Here is a 24,256-nt window from a genome sequence, read left to right as displayed (position 1 = left end):
TCAGCAGACCCCCCCCCCCCCCATTGCCGTGGTTTGTAGGCTGGTGTTGTTATTCACAGCCTCAAACCTCGCATAGAAGGAGTTGAGATCATTTGCTAAGGAGATGTCACTGTTCAGTTTGAGGGGGGTTCCTTTGTAGTCTGTCATTGTTCTGAGGCCCTGCCACATGCCTCTAGAGTCAGCCTGTTCAAACTGAAGTTCAACTTTATCCCTGTAACGCCGTTTTGCCTCTATTACTGCTCTCCTGACGTTGTATCTTGCCATCTTGTGTTCTTCCATGTTGCCTGTCACCAGCCCGGTGTTGTATGCTGATGTGCGCACTTTCAGAGCCTCACGGACGGATTTGTCTACCCAGGGCTTTTGATTTGGGTAGATATTAATTTTGGTGGAGGGGATTATTACTTCTACCTGAGTACAGACATAGTCAATCACCGTTTCGGTGTATTCGTTAATATTGGCTGTGTTATCACGGAATACACTCCATTCTGTGCTTCCCAGCACTGCTGCGACACTGAATAAAAGGGGCTTAGGTCGCTTCGTGCCTTCCTCCATCAGACTGCTGAACGCCTAGGTCTGGTGGAGGCCGGACTCTTTTAACCACTGAACACATGAAGTTCCGAAGGGAAAATAAAGTAGTTTGAAAGGGTATGTGCTCCATGTCAAAGTGCAGAAATCGACTGGTTTGCAGACGCACACAAACTGTCAAGGAAGCAGAGTGGGACACATGCATCAGCGAGAACTCTGCACTGATCAGAAACAGATGGCCAGAATGACAGTAAATCTGTCAGATAGATTAACAAAACTCACTGGACCCCTAGCACTCTCGCAAACACTCGAGATTGTCCGAGCTAAATTGATCAAGGGGGAGTGGCTGTTTGCTCCCTTTAAATTGAGCCAATCAAAATGCTGGCTCAAAAGCAAGGTTGTGCTTTGCTGTCCCAGTGGGCATTGTGATGGCAAAGAAATAACATACCATGTCCAGTGTCCCTTTCTGATGAGTCACTCAAAATTAACAGGGAGTGTTTAGTGGTCAAATTGGGACAGGAATTCTGTTGGGTACCTAAAAATCATTAACTTCTGATATACTGTATATGTAAGAGGAATGTCATGCATTTACCATTACATGAGGGCAAATAACGAGTACACATCTACTTAAATATAATATAGCAATATTGATTTATGAAACCACAAGGCCCATTTTATAGTAGTTTAATTTATTTCAATGGAGTTGACAAAAAAAAGACACAAATGCAACGTTTGAACACATATCAAAACATTGTCCGATAAAAAATACAATAGAACCCAGTAGGCTTCAAAGCTGTTGGGGCTTTTGGTTTTAACAAAACACCAGATATTTATCCTGCAACATAAAATATAGTCAATCATAGGCTACACTCAAATTTATGTTGTGTATCCAGTACATTTAAAAGGGCGGGCATAAACTCTCCATTTTTAAAACATGAAAATTCAACAGGTACCGCTAGCTAGCAGGGCGAACTAACACTTTCATAATCACAACACAGCATACCTGAAGTCAGTAATGGACATTCATGCATGGCTGAAATAGTGGACTATATATACACACTATGATAATTTAAATTCAAAATCAAGATAATGGATGCTCAAATTCTATTTCTAGCCTGATCAGGTTCCAATAATCAACATTTCTAGTGGTACGTCAAGTTATAATAGGCCTGCAGTTTCAAGAAGTACAAGTTGTGGCAATATTGGAATCCTCTGTAATGTGGTTTCGACACCATTCGCTGTAACAAGGAGAAGATGCAGGGCCAAACTGCCATGTGAGATCTGCTCAGGATTTGCACCATCATCCAGTAGAATTTTGTTTTAAAGTTGAAAAACGTTTACTGATGCAGAGATGAAATTGGTATCAATCGTCCGATCAGACTCTGGGATAAGATGGCAAATAAGTGCAATTCCCATGTTCCTTTTTACGTTGTGCCAGCGGTTAACGCGTGTTGCTGGTTGTGAGTCTTGTGACCATGAGGCAACATCATGGAGCCCTTGTATTTGCTGGTGAAAATGGGAGCCCATTGTAAATTGTCTCACCAACACCTCAGCCATAAAGTAGGCCCATCTTGAATTACATACCACAAATCCCATACATGTGCTAAACTCACCACAGAGGCCCATCTCCATTCATCAAAAAAAAAAAAAAAAGGATTGTTGCAATAAAAACATGTAGAAAATGTTATATCTAGCACTGGCAAGAAAATACTTTGTTGTGTGTGGTCACATAGTTTTGAGGTGTTATGCGACTTCTGACAAGACGGCACAAATGCATGCTACACCGTTATCCAGAAAGTTGCCATGATCCAAGTAATGTTGACCCTTTTTAAAAATAAAAGGACATAAACTCTTAATACATTAAAAAGCAGGAACCACATACTCTTCACTATACACCTGAGAATCAAAGTCAGTGCTCTACAGTAAGAAACAAATTAGCAGAATGCCGTACTAACAAGGCTCTCATGCCCCTTAAAAAAAATGGCTTGGCCAATATGCATTAGAATACCTACAACCACCCGTACTAGTGTATCAAAGACAGGACACTTAACACGTAGACGTGTCCTTCACTGGATCATGAGAAGGGGCTGATGTCTTGTTTATGGAGTAAATTAGGACATAGGCTAGCCCAGTCAAAGGTCCTTTACGCACCTTTGAAATTCAATCAAAAGTCATAAGCCAGTGAGAGTTGTAAAAAAGCCAAAGGGTATTTTATTGTTAAAGTCTATGGAGTTTAGGTTACAGGTTTGATGGAAAAAAGACAAAACCAGATACTTTTCCTTAAGATTTTGCAGCTTTTCAATTCAGCAGTTGTGATGACAATGGACTACATATACAATCTAACAACACTATTAGCTACCGTGCCCGTTAAGAAGCAAAGGTTTCCTTGCAAAGAAAAAAGAAATTACTGTGTTTTCTTAAACTTCTCATAAACAAATATCGAAAACTAAGCAAAAAAATAATAATATTTACAATTCTTCATAAAAAAAAGGGGAGGGGGAGGAAAAAGAAATTATAAATCACAGCACCGATAAAATGCACGACCCTGAAAACTTTCAAAACATCTGCCGCGCCGGCAAAATGTGGTTCCCGATATTCAAAAAAACATGACTTTTTTTCTTTTTCTTAAAAGCACGTGATTTAAAAGTGGTGGAAAAAGACCAGTAAGTGTAAAAAAGAAAAAAAGAAAAAAAAGGAAAACAATAATCGAATGAGACTGAACCCATGTGTATGTGTATATATATATAAAGCTTCAAAGAGACTCGTCTAGGCCACGTCTCCTTTTTGATGTGGAATGTTGTTGCTGCTCCATATCGCTTTAGTCGCTGTTGTCAGTTGGTAGTTTTTTTTCTTTTTGTATTTAAAAGTGGGTTCTAGAAAAAAGCAGGGGGGGGAGGGAGGGAGGGAGGGATGGGGTGTTCCGTGGCTAGCGGTGGTTCTCAGTGTCTGCACCACCAGTCCTTTACAAACACACACATACACACAAGTCTCTTCTCAGTAGTACCCTGGCTGATACTGCTGACTCCAGGGCTTCTGGTTCCAGAACTGAAAACACAAAAGCAGCACAAAAACAATGAGTTAATATGTTAAGCATGAAGCTACATACAGATTAGGAATATCGAGGGAGACGGACTTTTCATTTAGCTGCCGCTTTTTCCGAAGCAACTTGCAGGTTCTGTACAACAGGTCAGAGGGAAGGGTACAACAGACATGAGTAATAACATGTTTATCAGAAAACATAAATAAAGTATTAATCGACCACAAGAAAAAGGGTACATAATGTATGTTATAGCCATAAGTAATATATTTATGTATTGTACAAGTTATACATTTTATATAGCAAAAGTCCAAAACAAAAACGGCGAGTCGAACTAACAATGATTGTGGTAGCGGGAGAGTGCTCTCACCACTAGACTGAGCCACCCACAAACACTGGTTAAGGGTTCAACAGGGTTTGGGCGAGGCTCGAGGTCGTCTCAAGGTAAAGGAACTTGCCCCTCATGTTGGTGCCCTGGGTTAGTTTTCTGAAAATGTTAAATGCTTACACTTGAAAATGTTTTTAATATATGTACTTATTTATAATACGTACACATTTGCATAAATACGTCAATATTCTACTTATGGCCGCAACGTAACATACAATAAGTACCGGTACTAGGGCTGGACGGTATGGTCTAAAAATTTATATCACGGTATAATTTGAAGCATAGACGGTAACGGTATATATCACGGTATATTCATTAATCTTAAAATGTCTATATAAATGCTTCTGAAGGGGTAAAACACTGGTATGGCAGCTATTAACGACTGCAGGACAGGAGGTTTCTTTCCCTCAAACACAATACAACTCCAACATAACTTAACTTTAGTGTACATGTTTGACAACAGAGAGAGAGAGAGCGTGATGTAATTTTGAGTTTGAGCTTTCTAAGATGCTGTAGGTGATGGTGTGATGTCATTGTCAACACAGTTGGAAACGGGAGCAGCCTGATGGATAAAGCGATAAAGAAAATAGCCAAATAAATGTGAAGTTATCTTTGAACCTCTGTCGTCAAGCCGTGTCAATAACCTGTTAATGTCATTGCTACTGCTGTGACTAGCTGCTCTAATCTACCGGTCACAAGGTATGAAGGTATAGTCAAAATTCATACCGTATACCATCCACCCCTAACCGGTACCTTTTTCTTGTAGTCGATAGTACTTTATTTACATAAGTGAGATTGGGCTGGTAATAGTAATATGAGACAGTGAGCCAACTAACAAGTCTGTTCTATTCCCTTATAATGCCGTTTTGTTGAAGAACCGCTATGAATGGCTAGGGATGTGGTGATTCAACCACTACACGTTTAGATGCTGCTGCTGGCGTCCACACCCAAAACACTTGGGTTAGTTTTAACTAACCCATGTGTGAAAGCAGCTGTATATATGTTATTTAAATCAACTTGACTGAGTGCGTGATATCTAGTAACACTGACCCCTTGCTGCCAGCTCTGGTTGAAGGCCTGGGCCTGGGCCTTGTCGAAGTTGCCGTTCCTGTTGCCGAAGCCGCCGCCGCCACCACCACCACCGTTCCCGTAGTTGCTGTTCTTGTTGCCATAGTTGCCACGGTTGCCTCCACGGTTGCCACCGCCTCCTCCTCCTCCTCCTCTTGGCTGGAACTGCTAAAAGGGAAGAAAAACAAAGCCAGTTATTGATACGCAAGTTCTTGTTAGTTGTAGAATTTCCCATGAGTCAACAAGATTAATGCATGCATTATTCATCCAAGGCATTAACACAATATCATTACCCAGGTATGTGAAGAGACAAAAAAAAGTGTTTAGTCATGTTGGTGGATCCTCCCTTGAACAAAAGTTTGGCCCAGGTGTAAAGTCCAGAGCGCTGCTTGTTGTGGTCCAACGCTCGATCAAATCAACTGGCGCAGGCAGATACAAACTAGCATGAGTATTTGTGTAATAGGAACGGTCTTTTTTTTTTTTATACACTTTTTCTCCATTTTAAATTTTTTCCCCATCCCCAATTTCGTATTTCCAATTCTTCCCTCCCCTGTCGTTGCTAGACTATGCCTCCCACTGGTCGGCTGTAGTGAGGATAGAAGCCTTGCATCACGTGTCCCCTCCACTTAATCATTAAAAGGTAACCAACTTGAGTCTAGCCACGCCCCCGCGGCGACACAGAGCTCTGCCGCGGCATTATGCAGCCGTAATTCCCCCTCTTTTAACATCGACGGTTAGCTCAACTGGTTCGCCGCCTTGCTGTGGATCCTGCGGTGCGTTGGTGACAAGTTCGAATCCCTTCAATTTCTTTTTTTAACGTGCATTCTTTCGCCGGTTAAGTTTAGGCATTGTTTCGGAGTTGGTTATGGTTATGGTTAAGTTTAGGCATTGTTTCGGAGTTGGTTAAGGTTAGAAGGGTTAAGTTTAGGCATTGTTTCGGAGTTGGTTAAGGTTAGAGTTTGTCGCAGAGCATGGCAATAGAATGCAGCCTATTTCCGCACTGCCGCTCTATCGCGCTGCTGCGGTCACATGGGCGTCGTGGCCAATCAGAGAAACGCTGAACACAAGTTGGTTACCTAAAATATTGACGCGTCCCCTCCGGTACACGGAGGCAGCCTGTCACCGCAGCAGCTCGAACTCTGTGGCGAAGAGTAACGCGTGGGAGGCTCACGCTGCCCCCGCTACTTCCTGTTTCCGCCACACCGGCGTCACCCAACCGACATGTAGGAGTCGCTGTCTACAACGTCCAATCCCCACCCACCGGCTTTCCCACCCTCTAACACTGCCAATTGTGTTAGTATGAACGACCAGCCAAGCTGATAGCAATGCGGAGAGCTGGGCTCGAACCCAGCGTCTACTGCATTGGTGGCGAGCGCCTTGCCCACTACACCACCTAGCCGCCCTAGAATTAAAATGTCTTAAAGGAAAACTCCAACATTTTGGGAAATTAGCTTATTTAACATCTTCCCTGGAGTTAGACAAGAAGATACATACCCTTTTTGTCTCTCTGCGTGCATTTAGCTTAGGGAACAGTCGCTCCGTTAGCATAGCTTAGCTTCATCACTGGAAGTGAGGCAGGACAGTAGCGTGACGTTCCCTACAGGTTTGTTGATATTCTCATTCCTTCAAAGGATCCGAACAGATTGAAGTTTATGGATACCATGACTTAAAATCCTCTTACCTTGACGATTAAAAGCCTCCCCAATTTAGAAAACAGTAATCCAATGGCTGGTATTGATAATATACTACTAACTACTGGACGCTCGGAGCTAACCGGAGCTAACGCAGAACAGGAGGATGGTAAAGCAAATATAATGACTTCCTTTCTGGGGTTTTCAAAATAAAAGTGCGACGTTTATAGCAGCGGAAAACGTTTATTTTGTACATTATCTAACGTTAACACGAACCTAAACTAACGTTACAACTAACCTAAAAATTTAATAAACTGTAAAACGTGGAATATTACAGAATTTGCCCTAATCTGGACTGAAATACTGTTTTGGGGAGAAGATGGAACGTTTGGTGCAAAGCGGCCCCGAGTGTGTTTACTATTGAAGAAAGTTGCTGTATTGTTGCATAGTTTCCAATGCATTCTTTTTCATTTATAATGAAAAGCGTAATAGTTTAGTCATTTAGCAGATGCTTTTATCCAAAGCGACTTACAAGTGTGTGCATCAAAAACAGGCAAAAGGATAGACTCAAGAGCTAACAATCAGTGGTATTACCCGCTTCTAGGGGTGGGAATCACCAGTTTCATCACGATACGATACAATATCGATTCTTTGGACAACGATACGATATTTGCCGATATCACAAAGTCTGCCACGATACGATACAGGTGCCTGCGATCGATATAAGAGGCGATATTATGTGCCCATTTAACACAGTCACATTTAGATCAACTAAAAAAAGGCTACAGAAATATCAATTGATGTTTTTATTTTTGAGCTCTTCCAGACATTTAAATGAAAAACAATCTATTGTTTTTAATACAAATAGACCTCCTGTTAACTTTTTATATATTGAGCTTTAAACTTTAAGTAAAATGTTTTGGAACTCACAACACGCAAGCTAAAACCCTTTCCTCTCCCAAACTTCCTACAATTGTTTTGTTGCATGATGATCATGAATACATATATTATGTATTCATGTTTAAATATCAACATTATCTGTCCATCCTCAGTAACACACACACAGAATGCCCCTCACGCAACCCAGTCCCCCACAGAAAGGTAGACTGCCCAGTGCCCCCACCCTTGCTCTTACCCAAGTCCCCTCTCCTCTCATGGTTAGCTGCAGTGGTTAGCATAGTTAGCTCACGCTAACGCAACGTTCATTTCGGTATTTAACGCGACATATTGGGCATAAAGGAATGGAGAGGATGGAAAGCATGTTAGATGCATTTAACCCCTTGTGGGGAAAAAACAGGCACTTATTTCGGGCAAAATAGGCGGACTCTGAAGCAATACTATCTAACGTCTACACACGGAGCTGCGCTGAGCTTGTTGTTCCGGCCGGGCGGAAATGCTCACGAGGGGATTTTCAAAATAAGAGTATCGCAATATCGATCTTTTTACGTTGCATCGATCCTATTTGATTATTGATAATAGATCGATCTGGATCGATGTATCGTCCCACCCCTACCCGCTTCAGTGTCATAATCCAGTGCACATTTTTTATTTCTCTTTTTACTTGAAGCAGAGTGAAAAGTTTGCTTAAAATGAGTTAAAAACTTGTTTGTTTACAGTCGTTTTCTTTACTTGAAATGACAAGCTTATAAGCACTTTAAAATGTAACTGTATTTCTGAGTTGCAGCACTTAACATTAAATGGACCGTTATATATTATTAAATTGTAGACATTAATTCATTCCCACTTATTAGACACCATTTCTGATGGTAAAATGAGCGTAAAAAGCAAAATACAGAATTCTGAAATATTAAAAACGGAAATAAAATAAAACGGATTTCATATGACTATATATCCCACCCCTGATGTTTGATAACCCACCTGGTTGAAGTTGCCTCTGCCGCCACCACCTCCTCCCCTGTGCATGTTGCCTCCGCCTCCACCTCCTCGGCTCATGTTCCCCCTGTTCATCGGGGGGCCACCTCTGTTAATCGGGCCGCCCCTGGGACCCCTGGGGCCCATGTTGCCTCTGGGGGTACGGGCCATACTGGGCATGAGGCCACCTGGGCGGAAGACACCACGGGGAACGCTGGGGAAGCCTCCTCTGAAGGCCGGGGGAGGCATGAAGCCGCGGGGGGGACGGCTGAAGCCACCTCGGGGTCCCGGGGCTGGACAAACACAAGAGGGGGACAGAGTTCAAGGGTCAATCTGGCTGGACAAACACAAGATGGGGGACAGAGTTCAAGGGTCAATCTGGCTGGACAAACACAAGAGGGGGGACAGAGTTCAAGGGTCAATCTGGCTGGACAAACACAAGAGGGGGGGACAGAGTTCAAGGGTCAATCTGGCTGGACAAACACAAGAGGGGGACAGAGTTCAACGGTCAATCTGGCTGGACAAACAATGTTTTGGTTCCAGTTGAGAATCAACTTTTCAGGTTCCAAGTTCATTTATATGACCGCTTGTACCAATTGATGAAAAAGTAGCCATGTGCAGTAATATAGATTATAAAATTGAGGATGTAATATATTATCGAGCTGCATTGAGATGCATCGTAATGAGGTGAGTGAAGATCCACAGCTCTATGGGTGAACACGCATCTGGTCCTCCTACCTCCTCTGAAGTTGCCTCTGTTCTGGAAGCCTCCCCGGTTGCCCCCTCTTTGTCCTGGTCCTCCCCCTCCGCGGCTGGACTGGTTCTTGTTCCCGCGGCCACCTCCTCGCTGGCCGCCGCCTCCTCCTCCTCCTCCTCCGCCACCTCCGCCTCCTCTCTTGGGCGTCGTTCCTCCCTGGTTGGGCCTCTTCTCGATGGGCAGAGCCGCCTTGCTCTCCTCCTTGTACTGCTCCATCAGCTTGGTCGCCTCCTCCCTCTCCAGCGCAGCGAAGGTCACGCCACAGAAGCTCTCACCCTCGTCGGGCAGCGAATAGAAGCCTGGACAGAAGAAATGAATAAGGAAACACGAGGTCATGATGGTAGATCAATAAGAACGTAAAGGAATACAAATGTATTTATAGAGCATCTTTAAATAGTTGAGCAACAAACTGCTTCACAAACTTGAGGGGGATCAGAATCCCTCCTGAATCGTTTTAAATCAATCTCAAAAGGTAGAATCTGTAACATCGTTAAACAGCGACCTCTAGGAAAAAGAGCCCCACTTTGCATTGGACTTTGATTACATTTTTTGTTAAGGTATAAGATATTCCTTTATTGACCCCTTGGGGAAATTCAGGTATCATAGCAGCATGGGGCTATGCAGGGCAATAATAGAAAGGCATAAATAAATTCAATTACTTTTCAACTTGAGGAGAGCGTGTTCAGGCACTTCCTTGCCATCGCTCTCTGCCTTTTTCTGAGTCCTCTCCTTGTAGTCTGCTTCAGAGGGACACACCACCACGGCCCTCCTCTGGAAGCCTGCAAACAGACACATTTTCCTCTTCTGGCCTGAGGCAGACAGGTTGGTCTGGGGGAAGAGAGTGGATATTGTGTTTTAGATGGTGAGATGTCGGTCGGTAATGACTAATACATTTTTTATAAAGAAGCACTCCAACGAAAATCCAATGCTCTGTAAGCACTATGACAAAGTGAATGCAGGCTTGATTACGTTAAGTTTGATGTAGCTTCCCTCAAAATCCTATTAACAGGTTGGTTGGCAGAGATGGTTCTGACCTAATAATATAATCAGCAATAATGTACAAGGTTCCTTTTGAGTTATTTATAAATGGAAGTGATGACTTACATGGTCCAGGATGTAGTTCCTCTTCTTGCGAGCAGCAATCTCAATAAACTTGCCCAGGAAGAGGGGTGCACGCTGGGAGATAGCTGTCAATTTGGCAGTGTCTTTTGCCTGGCGCTTTAAGCTTCCAATCTGAAATCAAAACATGCCATCAATTGAGTCATTACCTGGAGGCACAGAGGAGGGACACGGTAGGCCTCAAGAAGTTGTGCCAAGGACCCCCGAATTGTAACGCCAAGGACCCCTGAATTGTAACGTCAAGGACCCCCGAAGTGACAGATATTAGGCTATAGAGTCCATCTGAAAACATTGTTAGAGTCCAGAACACTAGCTCAGAATAGTCACTCTTACACATCCTCCAATATAAAAAAGTGGTGCAAGAGTAGCCTCTTTTCTGTAGCCCCTGAACGTCGTAGGTACATTGTCCTGCATGTGAGCACTGACCATCATCTTCTCCACGATGGTGTCGCTTCCCAGGATGTAGTATTTCCCAGGGTTCTCCTGGACGTGGTTCTTCACCCAGGTGGTCTTCCCCGAGCCTGGCAGACCCACCATCACGATCATCTACAACACAGCAGAGAGCACTTTAAGTCTTTGATACCATTACAGCTGTGCAATGGTAAATTTGTGTACATTTGTAGTATTGTTGGATTTATGCTTTTTGACTGCAGAGTACGTCGGAATAAAAATGGACTTTGGGACAACAAGTCCCATCTTCTCCCTTATATGCATAGTCAACTACAACGGAGCATGTCAGTGATCTTAATAGGAGAGATGTGTTGGTGTCAAGTAGTGATGCAAGATATATCGGACACCGATATAATATCGGGCGATATTGCAGTTTTTCTATTTCCCCCCCCCGGTCCGATATCAAGATCCGATATTAAAAAAAAATAAAAATCTTCTTTTTACATGTTTTGGCCTTAAATAGTTTCAAAATAAGTTTAAAAAAAAAACAGCAATATTAATATCGGTTATCGGTATCTGCCACAATTTTCACATAGGTGCATCACTAGTGTCAAGTGAACTTTTCAGTCAATAAATAAATCCATTTGTACCTCGCAGTCTGCCTTGGTCTCAGGTCCCTTGGGTCCACGGACGCGATCGTCCAGGGGGATCTGCTGCACGAAGCTGTAGCCCTCAGGCTGCGGAAAGTAAGGTGTCTCCATCTGGCCGAAGTTGAACTCCACGGCACAGTTGTGGCACATGACGTGGGGGAAGAGGGCCCGGTCGCCCAGGGACTCCTTGTTGACCTGGAAGGCCGCGGTGGGCTCTGTGCCATTCTTGGAGAAGGACATTGCCACTTCCTCACCCTCAAAGTCCTGAGGAATGGTGAGGGAAGGGGAATAAACACTGTTAGCTGTTCTGATAACAGGGGTGAAGATCAATGTTTTCCCGCATTCATTTAACTTAAATGATAACCTATAGGTTGCGTTTTTTTCTTATTGATCTTTTCCCCCCTCCATTTTCCTCCAATTTTCTCCCATCCCAATGTTAGTCGTTATGCCAATTCCCAATTCCCTTCCTGGTCGCTGCGCACTTACCCCCCCACAGTCGGTCTGGGAGAGTGGAGGCTATCACGTGCTTCCTCCGACACACGTCCAGCCAATCAACCACTTCTTTTCACCTGGCAGCGCGGATTCCCATTGAGAGGGCGTAGCATGTGGAAGGATCACACTATCCCACTCCTATCCGCGCTTAGCAGGCGCCCCGACCGAACTGTAGGAGTCGCTGTTTACAACGACCCGGACCCACCCCGCCAGCTTCTCCCACCCTCTAATACTGCCAATTGTATTAGTGTGAACGGCCAGCCAAGCTGGTGACAACCCCGGAGCTGTGAGCTGGATTCGAACAGGCGAATCTAGCCGCTCCGGGGTTTGGTGACGAACGCAATCTCCGTTAAGCCACCTGACCGCCCACTATAGGTTGCGATTTTAATAGAATATGTTCCAATTACTTGTCACATCTGTATACCCATTAATAAGACATACTAACAATCAATTGAACTACCAAAATGCTGTGCTACTCATAAATATATCTGATCAATACAATATTTCATGAGACATCCCATTATAAACAATATATTAACCTCTTAACACATTCTGCGCCATGCAGTATGCCCATCTATACCACTCTGCCAGTGCTGTAACCCTATGGAGTGGCTCACCTTCTTTGCAGGGCTATAACTTTTTCAATATTATAGCTATATCGACATTACTATGGCCCATTCAACATCGGGTATCTATCGTTCCGGATGTGGGAACGTTATATTTTTCCATTCATACCAATCGTGTTAGTACCGTCGTGAATATAAGTATGTTTTTAGACTGTATAGCAGTAATTCCTAGAACACACGTTATAGGCCCTGCTGCGTATTATACATAATCGATGGCGTTTCGTTCCTATACACGCTATATTAAAAAATTCAAATGCATATGATCGCTATACATTATGCTCCATCATGCATGAAGGAAGGGGGGGGGGTCGTTTATGATTCCTTGATTGTCACTAATTATTTGATGTCGATCTGCTATATCCATTTTCCGTTTGTATGACGCAATAAACGCCGAAAGCATATTGATTCTTGCGTGTCGAAGGCGATCCCATGTACCCGAGTGTGTATCTTGATCCACGTTACAAGATATCTCTGCCAGAGGATTTCCCCCGATGCACAGAGCGCCACATCCGGTTTAGAGTAGAGTGCAACTCGGCCGAAATCCACCAGGCGGCGGTATTGAGGCGTTGAAATATCAGACGGGGTCGAGCTGGCTCCCGGAGCCTTCCTGGATGAATTATAAATGCCAATAGCGAATAAAGGAAATAACTATCATAGAAACGAGTAAACTTGTTGGCGCCATTAGATTGGCGGGCAATAACGAGTAAACTCATTCTTGGCGCAAGATGTGTTAAGCCCGATCGGCCAGGTACCAGGCCAAGATTTATTTCACGTCACAAATAGATCAATACAGTTCATGTTAAGAAAATTCGCCTAAAGTACATACCCAAGTAAATAGAAGATTGCAAGGTTCATTTGCATGTTCTTGGTATCTAGGGACATCTATGGACCCCAGGGAATTTATTCCCAGTGTCAGAAATATTGTGTCTGTTAATATGCTTGAGTAAATTATAATGATTTTTATACGGAGAATATAAAAAGATAATTCCATCTTTGATGGTAAATAACACCATGCTAACATTGACCAAAAGTGAAAAATTCAGCACCTTCTTGAGATCAAGTGTACACAAAATCTAAGGAAATGAACAAAGGGCAGATGTTGCAATATCAGGCCTATAAATGACATTATGGCCAAGGCATACATCTGTGGATCGGGCCAAATATCCTTGGACCGTGTAGAAGTGGAGCAATCTTCCATTTACTTGGGTATGTACTTTTAGGCGAATTTTCTGAAAATATGGCTAGGGATAAGAGGTTAACAGTGTCATTAGCAAAATGAGCTTAAAAGAATCTCTGCGCATTGCATCGGAGACCGGATGATTTAGATGAGGACAGGGAGGAGTCATGAAATCGGTGTAGTCCTAAGAAGGAGACCCAGGGCTTCCGACGGACATCAATTTCATAAAACTACACTACCCAGCTCACACCAGCCACAGACAAAGCCGCAGCCCGCTTGACATGAAAAATAAATATTAGTGAAAATAGTGTTCATAGCTCATGGGTCGAACAAACTTCAACGTTAACGTAATCTATGATCACATTAGAGGCAATATATATTCTCTAAAAATCATGACTATTTTGAGCCATGAATACCAGTGTGTGGCTGGATCCCTTACAATAAGGCAGCAGATGACGTCATTCTCCTCATAAGTCTCTCCGTAGTCCTCAGTCACACAGTTGGTGCTCTTATTGGCCTTTCCGGAGTAGGCGTAGGAGTGCTCCTCCTCACCTGAAAATTACATGGATTCATTTCAGTTAAAATACGCTATGTTCCAAATTTGAATATAGCCGCAAACAAACATTTGCCATGTAAAGATATAGTGGAGTAATGGTGTCCTGATACAATGAAGTCACTCTCCCTCTGTGTGTGTGTTGTAATCAGAGCTTCTCCATCCTTTCATGAGCCAGACACCTGTGCGCTGGGTTATGGAAAGCAGGAATACATGACAGCACACTCAAGTACCCCAAGTTTTCCACCCAAATAGTTCACTAAAATATTGTAAGCAAGAAAGTTTTTTTTTTTTTTTTTTTTTTTTTTTTTTTTTTAATATTATATAATGAATTTGCTGAGAATGCAAAGCGGGAGGAGAGGCGTGGCCGATGCATAGACTGTTGTTCCGAGATGCTGGTGCTCTAGTGACATCTAGTGGCTGAGTTTGGAATAAAGCACGTTTTAAGACCATTAGAAGTGGTTACGGTGTTCTATAGAAGGGGGGGGAAAACAATATTTTTTTCTTCATATCCAAATTAAATGTCATAACCATCTACCACTCTCAACCAAATGTTCACCACCAAGTGAGATAATATTGTCCAGAAGAGTTTACATAACAAAAAATCAAGTCAGCCTAAAAATAACTGCAGAGCCATGCACTTGTCACAACATCTACAAGCCCCTAGAGGGCTCTACTAAGCCATCTGTGAATAGTAAGATTTTTATAATGAGTCAGCTAACAAAAGAGTGGAGGGTTTTCAGATACTGACCCAGAAGCAGACTGCCAGTGGGCAGAGACCAGCCGACCTGCACCTCATGGATCACCGTGTTCTTACTGGAGATGTGCTTCACAGGGATCTTCTCCGTGATCTGTCAACATCCTCATCATTAGAATGTACAAATAGCCAGATAATAATCATAAAATAAATACAAATCGCATAAATCTTCTGGGATATTACATTATTTCTTAACCCAAGACTTCACATGTTCTTCCGGAGGCCCAGGGATGGTTTAGTCAATATGTTAACATATTTCAAAGTCTTCTCAAGTTCAAAAAATGAGAATCCTTGATGTTTTATTTATAAAATGTTTATGTCACCTGGGTGTGAAATCTGGGGCTGCTCAATAGATAATGAACAGGGGTCTGACTTTGTAGACTTACAATGTTTTATATTTGGGTTCTCACACCCAAATGAGGCGTATATGCACTTGGCATTTCTTACAGGTCTGTCCCAGAATTTAAACCTAATTTGGGTGTAAAAGCGAAAACATTTCATTTCACATTTAATAGCCTCATAAATTCAGAGCCCCATTCTAGTAGTCACAGATTTTTCATCCATGCGACGCCACAGGCTCAACTCAAATCTTTTGCCTCAAAATGTTCCTCTACGGCACAGGAATAACGAGTTCTTCATTTTCCTCTATAGCAGACAGGAATAATGTGTGAATTCTTAAAGTGGGTGGTATTCCAGTGGTGCTGGAGAGGAGTCTATATTCAAATTGAAATGACAGATGTGACCAAATACCCAGAATTCCTGAGAAACTAAATCTTACCTTCATCTCGAAGCAGACCTTGCCCTGGGTAACCCCATAAGAGGACCTGCCTCCAGACCAGAGGTAGGCAAAACTCTCCATGGTGAGTGAGGAAGCACTGTAACGGTCCCGGGACACCTTGAAGTGCAGGTCGCAGTTGTCTATTAAAAAAAAATATGATTGAATGTGAATTGACCCAATTTAAAATGTCTATGGATCCTTATCCCAATGCCTTCTGGGACAGCGTTTAACCTAAAGATTTGTGACCCAAAATAGAGCAGGATAAAATACAATCAAAATAGAGTTTCTCCCCACCCCCCCTCTCCTACATGAAGAGGGGGCAACTGGAAACAGGACACAGCATGTACCTGTACAAACAGGGCGTCTACAGGTATCAAGCAGCAACTTACATTTATGACTTTAAGTCCTTTTCAGACTTAAGACCATTTAATGCCAGTTTAATTTAAGGCCAATTTTGCAATACAAATAATCCATTAATTCATGAATGAGACTGAAATATGAGAGAAATGGCAGAGGCCTCAGCAGATAGATGTTTGTAGGTTAGCCAACTAGCTAGCTCCATATCATTCATCCAGACACACCAGCCAATCACACAAGAGTGAACGGAGGTCATTAAGGACTAAGTTTGAATTTAACCCCTTAACACATTGGGCGCCATGAGTTATATCCATCAATATACCCAGTCTGCCACCGTTGAAAGCCTATGGAGACGTTTACCTTCTTTGCAGGGCTATAACTTTTTAATTGTATTGCTATATTGACATTACTATGGCCCATTCAACATCGATTATCTATCGTTCAGGATGTGGGAACTAGGGATGCCCCGATCACGTTTTTTGCCACCGATACCGATCGTCGTGAGCCATATCGGCCGATACCGATCGTTTTTGATTAAAAAGAAATTAAAAATTATTTTATATAATTTTTTTTTTTTTTAATAAAATATATATATTATATAATTAGACTTGTACTTGTATTATCTGCGAGACATCGCCACCACGCAACAAGTCAAAATGCTCGCTATCTGCAAACAGCTCCACTGTCTGTGTGTACTCTAGTAGCCCAGCTCCAAAAAGGATTCTCCGGCGCTGCAGCGGGACCCTATTGGTAACGTTATGCTTTAGTCATTTCACATTCAGCAAGCCCTCAGCTCGAATACGCATTAAATCAATGTTATAAGACATTGATATCAAGAGCTATCTGTAGCTACTGCTAGCCGGCTAGATGACGTTAAGACAGAACTTTAGTTCAATGGGACATTTCGTTTTGAACAGTAAACTAACGTCAGCTAACGCAAGCTACCGGAGGTATGAACATGGACTACTAGATTTTCTGGATCATTTGTTGATATCAGGAGCTATCGGTAGCTAGCCGGCTAAATACAGTTAGACAATGCCTACTAAACGTGAATAGTTGACTGGGTAATTTTGTTTAAACAGTAACGATAGCTAGGTAGCTAACGTTAGCGCAGGTCGAATGCACTACAGACTCGAGCAGAGGAGCCGCACCTCTTTGTTTACAAACTCTACACGGGGGCGGGCGGGGCTAGGGAGGAGCAGTTTGCAGGTCCTGTGCGTCTGAGACAAGCGAGTGAGATATCCACTTGATCAGTTTCCGCGATCGGCGAATATGACTCATTATCGGAATTCCCCGATCGCATATTTATACTGATTATCGGCCGATAACGATCGGTGGCCGATCGATCGGGGCATCCCTAGTGGGAACGTTATATTTTTTCATTCATACATTGTTGTGTTAATACCGTCTAGAATATAAGTATGTTTTTAATCTTTTTAGCTGTAATTCCAAAAACGAGTTATAGGCCCTGACGCATATGATAAGATTATCGATTGGCGTTTCTTTCCTATACACGCTATATTAAAAAGTTCAAATGTATATGATCGGTATACATTATGCTTCATCATGCGTGAAGGAAAGGGGGGGGGGGGGGGGGGGTCGTTTATAATTCCTTGATCAGTAACGGCTTTATTTAGTATGGGTTGATATATTGATCAGATGGTTTGCAGTGAAATGAATAAACAATCGGGCTAAGCGTTCACCGATGAGACTGGAGGAAAAAGATCCCAATTATTTGACGCCGATCTCCTACATCCATTTCCGGTTTGTATGGCGCTATAAACGCCGAAATCATATCAATTATTACGCTTAGAAAGCGATCCAAATGCACTATAGTGTTTGTCTGGAGCCACGTAACAAGATATCACTGCCGGAGGGATTTCCTCGACGCACCGATCGGCACTTCCGGTTTTGACGTGCAACTCGCCCGACCATCCACCAGGCGGCGGTATTGAGGCGTTGCAATCTCTTACAGGGTCCCGCTGGAGTCCGGAGGTTGGCTGGATGAATTATGAATGCCATGGCGAAAAAATTAAATATTGATCCCAAAAACAGCGTAACTCGTTATTGGCGTCCAACGTGTTAAGCCCTAAATTTTGCCTAAAAGTAGATACCCAAGTAAATTTAAGATTGCTCCACTCCTACAAGGGACATTTGCATGTTCTTGGTATCTAGAAACATCTATAGACCTCAGGGAATGAGGTCCCAATGAAGTATTCTCAGTGGCATAAATATTGCGTCGTCTGTTACCATGCTTGAGTAAATTGTAATGAACCAAAAAGGAGAATATAAGATACTTATATTTTTTTTTCATCCTTGATGGCGAACAACACCATGCTAACATTGACCAGACTTAACCCTTTTTTTAATCAAATTTCAGACTTAACCTACTTGAGATCAAGTGTACATAAAATCTAGGCAAATTAATAAAGGGCAGATGATTTACAGGTTTTTTTGTAGATTCTGTATTGAATTTTGCCATCCGGACACATGCAATAAAAAAATATATATAGAATATCAGGCCTATAAATTACCTTATTATGGCCAAGTCATACATCTATGGATCAGGCCAAAAAAGAAAACACTGCTACATTAATTAATAGACTGTATTAATCTATTTATGATGCAAAATAAATCTTGGTCCGGTACCGTCTGGTTTATGGGGTTAATTCAACTCTTATCCATTTCGCAAAAGAATTTCAGACATTTTGTGCTAGTCATTCATTTTGGATCCAGCTCATAGCCTCCAATAAACAAACATTTTAAGACCTTACCAAACTGAATTTAAGACTTTAATGCTTTTTAAGGCCTTTAATTGAATTGAAAACATTAACGACACATGACCACACAGACAAACTCATGAGGAACTCACAAATAGTATGAATGTGTGCATGTACAGTAAACGCACAATATTGTATAATTTCCAATAAGTTTCATCTTGCTGCCTTCTTGGCTAGGCTTCTCTTGCCAAAATAGATTCAAGGAGTCAATGGTACAAACCTAGTTCAATGATAAAGATTAAATCTTCTGAAGATTAAATCTTCTGAAGATTAAATCCATTTCCACCATTCTAAACATCAGTCATGGTAAGATGGCCACTCACAGGTATCCAAGCAGACTTTAGTGTCATCAAACTCCTCATCCTCTTCCTCCAGGGGTGGCACGGGGGTCTTGAAGACAGCCCTGAAAAGAGAGTACAGCACGTCAGTTCAGCCAGCAGCAGATAGACGCAGCCGTGTGGCTCCTGGCCTGCATAGGGGACTGGGGCGTACCACCTGCTGGATAAATGTGGGAGGGGAAAAGAGACTGAAAAGAACAGATAAAGAGAAAGGGTGGAAAATACTCAAGATTCAACCGAAAGAAACATGGCAGACATCAGCCTCCAGTGATAATTTTTTGACCGACAGCACTTACCTTATGGAATCCAGCGAAATCTAAAAAATTAAAATAAAAAACGAGAGAGAGAGAACACTGGGCGGAGTGTACATGACTACAAATTAGTGAAACTTGAAATCAAAACAGACCCGTGGGTCTCAGATCAATGTGTGTATATATGGTATTGATATTCCTGTGGAGTCAGTCAGACATGGCAATAAGTGCTTGCAGATATATTTAAGCCTCGCTGTGTGTGGAATTCTCACTAAAAGAAGGTCAACGCCTCCTGCTGCCTTCTGAAACTGTAACACAACTGGCTAGTTTCAGCATTATTAGGCTTCAACCAGCCTTTAAAGAGCGTTTAACATCCTCAAAAAGCGTAATTTCACCAAATCCTACGCTGGGTGTGGGAGTGCTGCAGGAGTATGAATGCCCCATCAGAGTAGGATCAAATAACTAGAGTAAGAAACGAATGGTCCATATAGACGGGCAGGGATGAGGGTCCAATTTCAAGCATCTGTTGAAGACTAACAGCAGTGCAGAGTAGCCGGTCATTTTGTAGTCCAACATATGGCACAGAGAGATTTGCAACTATGGGAGTAGGGCCATATTCTGTCAAACTGAGCAGGAGCATATGGCCACTGCATCCAGTGGGTCAGACAGGAAGGGTCCTGTAGGACGGTGGCCGCCATGGGACGTCTCACTGTGCAGAGAGCATATTTGTAAAGGACATGGAATGTAATCAGGGCAAAAAAATGATGATGAACAATGTTGGTTGGTACAAATGAATACAAGTCGTGCATTAAATACTGAAATTGCATCCCTGGAGAGATGATTTGCCTCATGTAGCTTCCTTTAATAGTTGGCAAGGACACCTAAATTATATTCTGATTAGCTCTACAGGAATTCATCTTTCCCCCACAATGGGATCAAAAAATGGCCATGGGTGGAGTAGTTTCTTTTGGGTGCCACCGTGACAAGAGTATTGAGTGACGTGTTCCAATGATTATGGGTCCTGGGAGAAAAACCGCGACAAGAGTCAGAACAAGTTCAAAACCTGTGAATTTAGTCAGGTGGAGATATATACACCGTAATATTGCCCAGAGCAGAAGGTAAAACTATTATCAATCGCTCCCCGCACTGACTCAATACAACATGAAAAAACAAACAAAGAACCAGGTATATACACACACACAACATCAATTGTGTGGAGGGAGAAAGATGCCCTGTAAATACACAAAACATGATACAGGTATAGCATTTTGACATCATACCAGTAAAAAGAAAACAAAATACAAAAAAAGCACTACAGTGCGAGGTCAAGCAAAGGACGGTACATGGCGAGTTCTGTTGACGTAAAACAGTTTTTCGTATTTCCTACATCCTGGTGTGCTACTCTGAAGCAGTGGATCCCCTCCTCCCACCCTCCATAAAGAACATCTGCTACTCTCCTCTGGGGTCTATGAGCAGCTTTCCAGACAATAGGAATGGCATGTGGAACAGATGCAATAGTATTAATAAACTTTTAATCATTATTCACTTTTCTTGCTACATAATGCAGTCCGGTACAGACAGAATGTGAGTGGACACTGCAACAAGGTTAAATGGTAAGGTTCCTTGAGAAGGCATGGATGACCCTCAAAAACATGTGAAAGTAAGGTTATAATAATGATAATAGAATACTTTAAAAAAGAGGGTTTCCTTTTCTAGTTAAGTGCATTGGCACTTAAAGCCAATACAGTTTAAACAAAGCTATGGATGGCGCTTCAGGAATACCGAAGGCCATTTTTGCTCTGTCCCATCCTTACCAGCTGTATTTGTTTTCTTCAATAAATTCAAAGTAGCCCCTTCCATGTTCCTCCCGGCGTCTCTTAACACCCTTCTTATTCTTCTGATCAGCATTCGTGTCTTTGTCCGCATCCCCTTTGGAAATAAAACAAACATATAGAATGAGGTGCTCCTTTTGAGAAGAGATAGGCCGGACTGGGAGTGGGGTGCTGGCCCACAAAGCCCGTTCATTAGTTACAATGTGTCGACCATCATTATTCTTATATTAGCTAAGAGGCAACACCTCGTGGTTGCATTGAATATAAAAAATGACAATAGAAGTCCCATAAATTATAACATTTATGTTGACCAGATAGTAAACTTACATTGTAAACTGGTCGAAAATATTGCAACATTGTGACAACAGGGTTTGCTGGGATAGGGAAACAGTCGCTGCAAAATAAAGAAAGGGGGCGACAACCCGGGCAGAAAGGGTTCAGATGGACTAATTTAAGAGACTTAAGATAGCAGCTTTTCTAGGGGGAACAGGCTATGTCTTGAGACAAATGCATCATGCAAGGAATGGGGAAAGCCGTCTAGTCACGCACGGGCCCCATCCCCCCACGTTGAATGGATCGGCTAGTTCCGGGATAAATGAGCTCAAATCTAATTGTATTACTTATTATTCGAATGTGATTCCACCTGAAATTTGCGGTCTTACCTAGTCATCGCATTTTAATTACAGTTAACCACGTGCAAATCTAAAGACAACCCGCCGGTACCCGTCGACGAAACCCTGCTGCCCTGCAGCTCCGCTTCACCACCATCTTCTTCTGACTAGCTAGCTCACCTAGTGCTAATGCTAGCTCTAATGTTAGCCCCTTTCGTGACTGATGCACCGAATGAATCCACAGTCACTTGCTCCTCAATGGGAAACCAACCTAGATTTACCCTGAAGGACTGGTTCTGGCCGAACCGTTCGTTATACAAGTATCAGATAAATTACAACGGTACTCAAAGTTGCACGAGGGTTTCGGACAGAGATACGGGATGGTTTGAAAGCTCGGCGTTGCAAATAAATATTTTTAAATATTTTTTTTTATAAACTGCTCAACACTGCACTGTTTCCGGCGTTGGGTGCCTGGTGCGCCTGCGCTGTGATCACCCAACGGCGGAAACAATGCCGTTTTTCAGCAGTTTATAAAAAATATTTTAAATGTTTATTAGCAACGCCGAGCTTTCAAACCATCCCGTATCTCTGTCCGAACCCCTCGTGCAACTGTGAGCACCTTTGTCATTTCTCTGTGATACTTGTATAACGAACGGTTCGGCCAGAACCAGTCCTTCAGGGTAAATCTAGGTTCGTTTCCCATTGAGGAGCAAGTGACTGTGGATTCACTCGGTGCAGCACAGTCACGGAAGGGGTTAGCTCTGTTAGCTAGCAGCGCGACGCCGACACAAAGAAACCTAGCCTGCCAGCTAAAGCTCGTGTTAGCTGCCAAGCTAGCGTTCCGCACCCGCACAAAAAAAATAAACATTATCCGGCGTGACCCGGCTCGCTTAACTTCGCATCTACAAGTCTGGAAAAAAACACCCGGTTGGTAACGTTGCCCTGATGTTAGATTAAGATGTCGGCTAGAAGACACGACAGTAGCTGAGCTATAGCCTCAGTGAGGTCACGCTGCTAGCCGACTCAACATGGACGCGCCATTGTAAAATCCGCATCATGTCCCCCCCCCCCTCCTCCCTCCAGAACCCCAGCCACGGTGCCATCCAGCCGGCAGCACTTTGTAAACCAACCCGGTCGACTCACCCTCCTCGGCAGACGGGTCTCCGGGCTCACCGTCCTCGGCGTCGATCTTCTCCATGTCGTCTACGTCTCCCTTCAGCATGGGGTCCATGTCCTCGTCCTCGCCCTCTCCCATCTCCTCGTCCTCCGCGACGACATCTCCATCCCCGCCGTCTCCGTTCTCCTCCTCCTCGTTGGCCTGCTGCTCAGCCTCCATGCTTTCTTCGACCGGGCCTCCGTCCTCGTCAACCTCCTCTTCTTCCTCCTCCTCCTCCTCCTCGTCCTCCGCCATGCCTTCTTGCTCGCCGGCGGCCTGGCTGAAGCCCTCGTCCACCGCCTCCCCGCCCACAGGGGAGTCTCCGGCCAGGGCCTCCTCGTCCAGCGCGGCCTGCAGGCGGTCCATCAGGTCGGCCTTCAGCCCCTTGTCGGAGAGGTCCCGCTTCTTCAGCTCGTCCTTCAGCTCGTTTACCTTCAGCTTCTTCACGTTAATGCCACTCATTTTGACGATTTTTGCTAAGACACACTACTGTTAAATTAAATTAAAAAAAAATCACAAATAACGACGATAATAAATAACAGGACGCTTTTTGAAAGTTAACGTTAATGCAAAACTGCGCCAATAGTGGCACCACCCGCGTTCCTGGCCCTTTGCACCGGTGGAAAGGACTCTTGACGACGAGTGCGCGGTGTGGGCTCGGAGCTATATAAGAGGTGGGGGGGGGGACAGAGAGGGCGGCGTTACCGTAATGATGCGCAGAGCTGCTCAGGACCTCTTTTCTCCCACCACTCCCATCAGCCATCTGTCACACCAAGCATGCTGTGGAGGAGCCAAAGCTATATATTTAGGTTATTGTATTATGAGTGTTTATTATGTTTATTTTTATAACCTTACATTGAAACGGCATTAGGGATATTGATTGGATTTAGATAAAGTCATCGAACCGTCTTATTTGTCATAATAGAACATTCTAGAACATTTGTGATGTCACAGTATGATGTCATCATAATCAAACATTCTAGAACATTTGTGATGTCACAGTATGATGTCATAATCAAACATTCTAGAACATTAGTGTAACTATTAGCTCACTCACACGAAATGTGGACGAAATAATAACGAATACAAAATAAACCACAGCCACTTTCGT

General features: G+C 43.2%; 1 protein-coding gene across 1 annotated transcript; it reads right to left on the bottom strand.

Annotated features, from left to right (window-relative positions):
• Positions 1–2,707: 2,707 nt before the first annotated feature.
• On the bottom strand, positions 2,708–23,774 carry hnrnpub (heterogeneous nuclear ribonucleoprotein Ub). The gene is made up of 14 exons (XM_084315386.1): positions 23,133–23,774; positions 21,361–21,475; positions 19,281–19,360; positions 15,821–15,960; positions 15,037–15,136; positions 14,172–14,284; positions 11,438–11,701; positions 10,824–10,943; positions 10,383–10,511; positions 9,938–10,106; positions 9,260–9,577; positions 8,528–8,814; positions 5,001–5,186; positions 2,708–3,570 (listed from the first exon to the last, which is right to left on the bottom strand). Exons 1-14 carry the CDS (start codon positions 23,605–23,607, stop codon positions 3,520–3,522), a joined length of 2,547 nt encoding a protein of 848 aa, XP_084171512.1. The 5' UTR covers positions 23,608–23,774; the 3' UTR covers positions 2,708–3,519.
• Positions 23,775–24,256: the final 482 nt, after the last annotated feature.

This window comes from Notolepis coatsorum (genome assembly GCF_963971535.1).
Source record: "Notolepis coatsorum genome assembly, chromosome: 5".
Classification (NCBI taxonomy): Eukaryota; Metazoa; Chordata; class Actinopteri; order Aulopiformes; family Paralepididae; genus Notolepis; species Notolepis coatsorum.
The sequence above is the reverse complement of the archived record's forward strand: the minus strand, read 5'-3'. Positions and strand labels throughout refer to the sequence as shown.

Excerpts from the sequence above, each read along its gene's own strand:
- hnrnpub (XM_084315386.1), bottom strand. The coding sequence starts at position 23,607 with ATGAGTGGCATTAACGTGAAGAAGCTGAAGGTAAACGAGCTGAAGGAC. Across the intron at positions 15,137-15,820 it reads AGGTCTGCTTCGAGATGAAG|ATCACGGAGAAGATCCCTGT; the intron begins GTAAGATTTAGT and ends GGATGTTGACAG. Across the intron at positions 11,702-14,171 it reads ACGTCATCTGCTGCCTTATT|GACTTTGAGGGTGAGGAAGT; the intron begins GTAAGGGATCCA and ends ACCATTCCTCAG.